We start from the raw sequence: 10,151 nt of genomic DNA, 5'->3' as shown, positions 1-10,151 counted from the left end.
ACTTCCCCTTCCATCAGTGAAAGTCGACCGGTTCAAAACGACTTATCGACGGCATGCCCCGGAACTAGTCAAATGCAATACTTATTTCATAATTAGCTGTTTTTTAATTTTTAAAATAATAAAATGTATACAATAAAAATCTAAAATAATTAAATTAAATAATAAATATGAAATAATTGGATGTTATACACAATAAATTCTAAAATCATTCTAATGTCTGCAAAATGCCTAGGAAGTAATCAAATAAAGTATTTTAATTTAATAATGGGTTTTTGGGTTCTTCTAAAATACAATAAAAATACTAAAATTGTTACAATAACTATTTAAAAGTAACCAATAATCGTATAAAATACAATATAAATTCTAAAATCATTACATTTAGTTTGTCACATATCGTCATAAATTATAGCCTATATGGTAATCTGAGTTATAAACAATTGTAGCGTGAACTACATTAAATTGATACTGATAGGTGATAATGTCGTGTTATTGTCGCAATATTGTCGTGATATAGGGGAAAGGGCAGTATTTAATGAAACGACCGTTTCCGCCGAGTAGCTTGTCAGTACTAATTTTATTATAAGTTTTTGCATAACAGTAATTTGTCGAAATATGATACGATGACTCGTACATCTTGCCTATCTTAAACAACAAGAAAAAGAGATAATAATAATTAAACAGTATTAATTAAAGATTAACGGTAGACGTTTTGAAGCGTTGCGTCGGCATGGGTGATGGTGATGTCCCTCGGTCGATGCTGAAGGTGCTGACTGCACGCGGCATGGTCTCGATCGCATCTTCAGTAGTTGGCGCCGGAGGCTGTTGTCGATTACGTCGCCAATAGTACGCAGCGCAACATGTCATCAGTAAAAGGCCCACCAGTAAGATGTATGACATAGTGTAATGGTGGACGTCGTGTACGTTGATCTCTTTAGACGCCTCTGCTTTTAGACGTTCAATGTCTGTTTTCAATTGATTGAATATCATCTGGTGATCTTCAGTCGGGATGGAGATTTCGGAGTAGCTGCTATTAATAATAGTGTTCAATATAGATGTCTTTGGAACCTCCATTGATTCTATTTGATGATACGTTTCACTCAAGAATTGATTGTGTGAAGTGTGAACGTATTGTAAAGGTGTCGCCCTTGATCGTACAACCTTGACTTAGTGTAATGATGCCTGTCCCAGTGATAGTACGAACATCTGTTCCCGTAGTGCAAAACAAGCGAATAGTGCATTCCTTGCAACATGAGTACAGCCAGCTATTTCGCCGATGTAACTTGATCCACTTGTCGGAAGTGCACGGCGCGATGAGTGACGAGCACGGTGACTCATTTGATGTGACGTCGATGTTTGTTAACTTGATGTCGCAAATCGAATGTTTTATTTTTAGGTCGTAGATAGGTTCATCAATTGAGCAGAGGATGGTGTTCTTTTGATCATGAACACATGCTTGCAGGTTTCTTGTTTCCTCCACGTCGAAGTTGTCTTTGAGGTTGTTGTGACGGCTTTGGAGCGTCTTCTTTAATACACTCAGCCTGATCTTGTTGGTTGATGTCGTGAACCGGTAGTTTGATAAGCTTGTTGACAGGGCGCTTGATGATATTATTTTCAGTTTTCAAGGAAACAACTCTTACGTAGCCGTCCTTCCCGGGATGGACTTCGAGGACACGTGCCATGGCCCACTTTCCAGGAGGCATATTGTCTTCCTTGATGATAACAATGTCGTCGACCTTTAAGTTTTCACTAGGGGTTCTCCATTTTGATCTCTTTTGCAGGTGTTGAAGGTACTCTTGTGACCACTTTCTCCAGAAATGCTTGTTCATCGTCTGCACGAGCTGCCATCTAGCAGGTAAGTTCACAACATCTGGGTCAGTCTGTGGTCTTGCCATGAGTGAATCACCCACTAGGAAGTGACCAGGAGTGAGAACTTCGTCGTCAGGGTCTTCAGACAACGGGCATAAAGGTCTGGAGTTCATGCACGCTTCAATTTGTTGCAGCAACGTGGTAAACTCTTCATATGTCAGCTTTTGATCTCCCAGGACTCTCTTGAGGTGGAATTTCATGCTTTTAACGGCGGCCTCCCACAGGCCACCCGCGCTGGGCCACGCTGGAGCGTTGAAATGCCACGTGACGCCTAGCTCGTTGATATTTTTGATGAATGAGGTGTCGATAGTGTCCAATATAGCCTTGTACTCTCGTTTTAATATATTGTCAGCTCCAACGAAGTTAGTGCCATTGTCAGAGTATACATGGCGAGGCGTCCCTCGACGGGCACACATACGTCGAAAGGCCGCGAGAAATGATTGTGTACTCAAGTCTGTCACTAGCTCCAGGTGTACTGCCTTTGTCGCGAGACACACGAATACGCAGATGTATCCCTTCGTGGTCTTGATACCCCTCCCTTTATTAGCCTTGATGTCGACGTGTCCAGTAAAGTCTACGCCAGTGTTGGTGAAGGGTCGTGAAGGATTGACCCTCGGCCGGGGAAGGTCAGCCATCATCTGGTTGTTTGTCTCTTGAGCGAAGCGTTTACACTTGATACACTGTCGGATGATCTTCTTTACGACGCGAATGCCCCCAACAATCCAATAATTTTGTCTGATGAAAGATAGTGTTAATCGGGGACCGCCGTGTAATGTACTGATGTGTGCTTGATTTATAATAAGTTCAGTTAGACGACCTTTTGCAGAGAGAAGTACAGGATGTTTTGCAGAATGTCTAATTGTCGCATTTTCTAATCGACCGCCAATTCTCAAAATGTCATGTTTGTCGATGAAGGGGTTGAGACTTGCAATCTTACTTGTGCTTCGTACATGTCCTTTTTTCTTCAAATGATTAATGTCGTCTTCAAACTCTAGTGATTGTGTGGTTTTGATAATCAAATTGTGCGCAGCTTGTAGTTCATTTGTCGTCAATATTTTTGTATTTTGTTGCGAAGTGCAGTTGCGGTGTCGTAATCGCGTGATGAAACGCGAAACCCAGCCTACAATGCGAATAACTCGTGTCAATGAACTATTGTCTTGAAGTAAATTAATTATAATATTATTTTCGCGTTGTTGTAGGGCCGTGTTCACGATGGGTGTTTTCTTGATCTCAATTGTGGGAACTTCAATCTTGATAACTGGTTTGTCTTGAAGAGGTGTCGTTTGATTAAGCCATTGAGGTCCATTCCACCACAATTTATGACCTTGTAGTGACGTAGTAGATAGACCTCGGGTGGCACAGTCTGCTGCGTTGTCTTCGGAGCTCACATGATGCCACTGGGTTGCCGGTACGACGTCAATGATTTGTCGCACCCGATTGGCTACGAACGGTTTCCATTTGGTTATTTCTCCATTCAGCCAACCCAATACCACCATTGAGTCTGTCCATGCATTGATTGAAGTTACTGGAATCAACTCTGCGACTTTTTTCAGTAACTGTGATAAAAGTAGGGCACCCAACAGTTCCAATCTAGGAAGTGATATCTGTTTGTTGTGTGGGGCCAACTTTGTCTTGGCGATAACTAAACGTGATGTGTACACGCCCTTATCGTCCTTTGTTGTTATGTACACAGCGCATGCATAAGCCTTTTCTGAGGCATCGCAAAAGCCATGTAATTGATAATTGTGTTTGTCTCCCAAGTATCTGTCAATCTGAAAATTGTCTATATTTTTCAGATCTTCTCTTATCTGTTGCCATTCAGTTTGTATGTCGGCGGGCAGTTCATCATCCCATTGTAAGTCTGATAACCAGGTTTGTTGGAAGACAATTTTTGCTCTTATTGTGACAGGAGATAACCATCCCAATGGATCGTATATTTTTGATACATCTGATAGAAGTTGTCTCTTGGTGTGCTTCTTGATAGTGTCTTGATAATCAATTTTGTTTTGGAATGTAAATGTGTCTGAAGATGGATTCCACCTTAGTCCCAGTGTCTTACGGGATTCAGTGTCTCTGAACTCTAAGGGGGCTCCTTTTTGATGCGCTGATAAGTCGTTGATAACGTCAAGTTCATTACTCGACCACTTGCGTAAGTTCATCCCGGCTCCTTTCAGGACGTCAATTAATTGTCTTTGTAACTCCTTAAGTTGCTTTTTACTGTCATGTCCACTCATAAGGTCGTCCATGTAAAATGATGTTTCAAGTGCAGTTGCTGCGAGTGGATACTCCGTGGCATTGTCCTGTGCTATTTGTCGTAAAGTTCTTATCGCCAAGAATGGAGCGGCCTTTGTTCCGTACGTGACAGTGGTTAAACGATATTCACGTAGTAGGTCTTCGGGTGATGATCTCCAGACGATAGTTTGTAGATGACTGTCTTGCTCTCTGATGAGAATCTGTCTAAACATCTTCTCAATGTCTGCCGTGATAACATATTTATGCGTCCTCCATTGCAGTATGAGTCCTTGAAGGTCCTGCTGCAGGTTGGGACCGCATTCCATTAAGTCATTGAGACTATGTCCTGATGTCGTTTTGCTCGAGGCATTAAAAACTGTCCTAAATTTAGTGCTTGTCGAGTCTAAATTTAGTACCCCATGGTGAGGTAAATAACAAGTAGGTATTGACGTCATGCGATCGGCCGCCTGAACCGGACGCATGTGACCTAGTTGTAGATATTCATGCATAAAGTTGCAATACGAAGTCGATAAAACTTCATTTTTGGCCATTCTTTTTTCCAGCTGTTTAAACTGCATGATAGCCTTTGGTTTTGATGTCCCGAGGAGTTCCTCGAAGTCTTGCTTCATCGGTAGGGCTACTTGATATCTGCCATTGTCCAGCCGTCGTGTTGTCGCTTGATAAAGGTCTTCACAATATATTTCTTGTTCAGACATGTTTGATGATGTGTCATTGATGGCTTCAACTTCCCAGAATCTTGATAGGTTGTCTACGTCATTGATGACTACGTGACAGTTAAACCTTTGAACGTTTCCTGATAGTATCCACCCAAGTTTTGTCTGTTGGGCAATAGGTGCTTGATGTGGGCCCTTGATCAGTCCGTTCATGATGATGTCGGAGTAGATACTCGCATCCAGGAGAAGATCAATAGGTTTTGATATGTTGTAGTCAGGATCGGCGAGGTTTATGTGTTGGAGATGTGGCCATGATTGTTTACTGAATGAGTTATTTGGTAAACAATTGATCACCTTTGATATGATTAAAGCTTGGGTTGTGAAGCTGTAGTCCTCGTACAGTGATTGGCAGTCCATAGTGACGATTCCTTTTCCACTTTTGGAGCTGGTACCAATGCCCGAGACTGAAGCATTGACATGTCGACGTTGCAGTCCTAAAAGTTGAGCTGCATTTTCTGATAGTAATGATATTTGAGAGCCTTGATCTAAAAGTGCTCTTAGCGTGATAAAGGTGCCGTCAGCAGCCTTAACCTTCAACATCACGGTTGTTAATAATATTTCTTCGTCATCTGCAGCCACGTGATTGACATTGTGCTGTTTATTGTTTTGTGGCTTTGCAGGGCGTTTGTCATTAGATGCAAGGGGTGATTTTTGGTTCACCGACCTCGATTGTGCAATGTCGTCGTGAATGATCGAGTTATGATATTCATTGCAATATTTGCATCGTTTTGTCGAATTGCATGGCCTGTAATGTTTATACAAGCAGTTTTGGCATATTTCCTTTTTTGCAATTGTCGTCAGGCGAGTGTCCGGTGTCATGTTGAGGAACTTTTCACATTGATACAAATCGTGTTTGTCTTCACAAAGCGGGCATTTTGGTGTATATGTGACCACAGATTGATAAGGTTCACTCGAAATCCGCTTAGGATAAAGAGATTTGAATGTCGGCTTCGATTGATATGAGTGTTTTTTATCTGTAGTGTCCCTTTCTCTCTTCGATAGGGGCTCTAGGGCAGTAAACTTGCTTTCGATAAAATTCATGAGTTCTTCAAATGATGGTAGTTCCCGTGGTGTCTTGCGGGATTCCTTGTAGTCGGTATAAGTTTCAGTATCCAGCTTCTTGCATATTAGATGTACCAAGAGCGGATCCCATGATGTCGTATCGACCCCAAGATTGTGAATCGCATGTATACTCTCCATAGTAGTGTCATACAAGCGTTTTAATTCAAATGCAGATTGTCGGTGCACAGAAGGTTGTGACAAAAATGTTTCTATTTGGTTGGTAAATAGAACTTGAGTGTTGTTGTATCGATGCATAAGTAGGTCACGGGCGGTCTCGTAGTTGTCAGCTGATATGTTAAGATGTTGGATGAGACGTTCCGCTTCACCTCGTAGTTTTCCCTTTAGGTATTGCATTTTCTGTGCGTTACTCAGACTGCTGTTGTTATGTATAGTCTCATTGAAGAGGTCCAAAAAGGTAGGCCACTGACTATACTTTCCAGTAAACACAGGAATGTCTATCTTCGGGGTTGATTGCTGCAGATGTGTTGTAGAACTCAACTTTCTGTTTAATTGTCGTTTTGTCTTATTGTACAAAGATTCGTAGAACATGAACTCATCTTCATAGTCCTGGTTGCTGCCTTCTAGTATGTTGTCAATTCGCATGTGTAGTTCGTCGATGGTTCGCCAACGGTGTTGTAGGTCCTTGAGTAGGTCTTCAATTTCCCACTTTTCCTCGATGTCAACAATGTCAGGGCGCTTTATCACTCGTGACAAAGCTCTAAAGTATGTCTTTTGCTGTGATATAAGTTCATCTACTTGACTTCCCGGGTTCGTTCCTCGCTCTTCATGTCTTGATAGCTTGAATGTCGGTTTCGAAGAACTGGGAACGGGCTCGAGAGTAGGTGGAACAAACGGAGGATATTCGGCGATGATCCTACGCTGCTTGTCATAATAATCTTTTGTCTGCTGATAAATGTTCTTGTCGAAGTAGTCCGATTCGCCTTCGTATGATAATAGGAGTGTGTTGTTGTGATCAAACTCACCCCAATATTTGTCTATTGCAGTAAGACGCGTGTCAATGTACTCCTTAGTCTTCCTGCTAGCGCTGTCCTTTCCAAAGTTAACGCCAATCCTTTGGATCTCTTGAATCAACTCGTTTTGACGTTGAAGAAGAGCTTCCATGTCGAATGTCGATGATAATGTCGAATGTCGATGATGATAGAAGATGCTATTTATAATCGATAGCTCCGCTGGAGTTGCTGTGTGGCGCTTCTGCAATCCTTATGCAGTATGTGCGTCCTTGTCTCAATTTGACCGGGGAGACCCTCTTCCGGGAGGCCAGTCAAACCGATTCGCTACTACAGTCCGGAAAAACAGAGCACTACACAGTTAAAATGTCACTGTCGATGTCCGATGATAGCTCCAGGCGCCGCGACGTGAGGCACGACGTTGAGGTTCCCAGAGGATGATAACAGGTTCAGTTGTTGTCTCGAAGGACCATTAATGTAACGTGAACTACATTAAATTGATACTGATAGGTGATAATGTCGTGTTATTGTCGCAATATTGTCGTGATATAGGGGAAAGGGCAGTATTTAATGAAACGACCGTTTCCGCCGAGTAGCTTGTCAGTACTAATTTTATTATAAGTTTTTGCATAACAGTAATTTGTCGAAATATGATACGATGACTCGTACAACAATAATACTGTAAAGTTTCAACAAAATCCGTTCAGTAGTTTTTGCGTGAAAGAGTAACAAACATCCAGGCATCCAGACATCTAGACATCCACACAAAGGATAGATAGATAAAAATACACTTTATTGTACACCCCACTTAATACTTAATTAACCGACTTCAAAAAAGGAGAAGGTTATAATATGTGAACGAGACAGCACAAATTGTATTGAAGACTGATGATACATAATATCACTATTTGATTAAATAAATAATTAAATAAATAAATAAATCTTTGGACAATTTCACACAGCGCCAGCTAGCCCCAAAGTAAGCAACTTAATGCTTGTGTTATGGGTGCTAGCTTAACGGATATACTACTTATATACTTTTTTTTTTTATAGTCAAAGTCAAAGTCAAAATTTCTTTATTTGTTTAGACTAATAAATAGTTCTTACAAATCGTCATTTTGCTCTTAAGGAGCCTCTACATGTCTCATAATCTTTTTACCCTACCAGCGCTTCGAGACCAACATTTGGCAAGTGCTGAGAAGAAGCGCCGCAACAAACTCAGTCACCACTGTCTGCCGGTTAATATAAATAAATAGAAATAGCAGTAGTAGGTACATTCGATTCAGGAGCAGTTCACTGAATTTACCATGCATTCTTGTATAGTGTATCTTATAAGAATGGGTATACAAAATTGCGTGGCATATTAAACAAGGTAGTGACGTGCTAATATCTAGACTTACAGATTACATACTCAAATACTAGTAGAAATGACTCGCATACATAAGTTGGAATAACTTGGATTGACCAGTCCCCGAAAGCAGCGCCTGTTCACAGACATGACGAGTGAACCAGCCATATATACATATATACATAAATATTATAAATATAAATACATAAATATTATACATAGTCACACCCAGACCCGTCACAGAAATTAAAATTCATCATTTCAATTTCTGCCCGGCCGGGAATCGAACCCGGGACCTCTCGGCATAATAGTCCGTTCTGAACCACTACACCAAACGGCCGACCCCTTAGGTAATTAGTCCACGTCCATACTCGGCAATACACTATAGTAAAGGATAAGCCATCCCCTGTGCATACCAAATTGGCCTCGATGGCTACTCTATGGAGTCAGCAACTAAAAAAAGTATCAATACTATGTACTCGCGGACCGAAGGTTCCATATGCCTTTTTCATTGATTGACTTTTCTCTTTAGAGCTTTATTTTTAGTTTCAAGACTCCACACTCTGTCGTGTTAGGCCCAGAACAGACGGTTAAACGCAATTGCAACGAAACTGCAACTGCTACCTAGTTACTTTTGAGTTGCATCTAAGTTTCTGCCATAGCGTCCGTTGAGAGACCACATATGACGCGACCAGTTTGAAACTTTTAGTTTCAGTTTCATTCATCAGAATCATCACAAAGGTGCAGTTTTGTTGCAGTTGCGTCTCACCGTCTGTTCTGGGCCTTAGTGTAAAGATATCTCCTGTAATTTTTGGCAAAAATACAAACGAAATGGGCTAATATCACAGCTAATATGGACAAATCAATGTGTCCAAGCGCACGAATGAATCTTTGTTCTACAAAGGTTCCCTTTTTCTATCGATGCATAGTACCTACCCTGAAAGCGAAAGCATCGGTCCATCTTGCCGGAACGACAATACGCTAATCAGAGAGCCGACTGAAACCGCAGCCTCGATATTTTTCAGTGTTGTTTCGTCCGCCGCCGGGTCGCGGGCAATTCAAATTTGCATCACAATTGCGTGCGATTGCGCCGCGATTTCAAAATGCATCCAGTTAGAATTGCCCACGAGCTATGTTTATTACGGGGGTTTAGTTTTTCATTCGGTTTTGCTACGTTGTTTTTAATATAGTAAAAAACGTGGTGCGCTGGTCTAATGGTGGCTTTCCAATATGATTCTAGGTTGCTATTTCATTTACTGCTAAGTATTATGATTTATGGCAAACCATTTTTTATAGTCCATCTAAAAATATCTTGCTTTGAAGCACTCGACATAAGAGATGTCGCAAAACAAACGGAAGAATAATATCCCCCAAATTATTCCATGTCTCTCTCACGTAATCTTTAGGTATAACCCTAAATAGGATTTGCCGTTACTATAACTACCGTCAAGGATTTGCCGAGGGAGATAAAGAAGTCCTTTTCTATTTTTAGGTTACTAAGTAACGGTAAAGTCACCCAAACTAAAATAAAATCTAATTTAAGTTACACTTTAGCCCGTTACTAACGCGGCTCGCTAACGAAATTTTAATTCATAATTGATGGCACCATGAGCCAAACAAAGGGAAAGATACACATCAGAGAAACGAAACGAAAACTCGAATATAATTCCGTCGGACGGTTCATTATTAAATTGTTCGTAAAAGCAAGATAACCTGCGGTTAACTTGGCGGAGTTTCGCGCAACCCGCCCGTGGTCGCGGGGTCTGACAGACCAACGTGGAAATGTTAGGATTCACAGTTTTGCCTTGCCACGTATATTCCACGGGTTAGTTCAGCTCGGCGTGGTATTTCGACACACGTACATTAATAATGTGTTGGTGAAATATTAATCAAAATATTTGCCTGGCGAGAAATTTAGATGCGAAATATCCACGAGGATCA

The 10,151-nt window shown here is 41.2% G+C and overlaps 1 protein-coding gene across 1 annotated transcript; it reads right to left on the bottom strand.

Moving 5' to 3' along the window:
* Positions 1-1,439: 1,439 nt before the first annotated feature.
* Positions 1,440-7,016, bottom strand: LOC135079574 (uncharacterized). Its single transcript, XM_063974227.1, has one exon. It carries the CDS (start codon positions 7,014-7,016, stop codon positions 1,440-1,442), a length of 5,577 nt encoding a protein of 1,858 aa, XP_063830297.1.
* Positions 7,017-10,151: the final 3,135 nt, after the last annotated feature.

This window comes from Ostrinia nubilalis, chromosome 16 (assembly GCF_963855985.1).
Source record: "Ostrinia nubilalis chromosome 16, ilOstNubi1.1, whole genome shotgun sequence".
Lineage (NCBI taxonomy): Eukaryota > Metazoa > Arthropoda > Insecta > Lepidoptera > Crambidae > Ostrinia > Ostrinia nubilalis.
The sequence above is the reverse complement of the archived record's forward strand: the minus strand, read 5'-3'. Positions and strand labels throughout refer to the sequence as shown.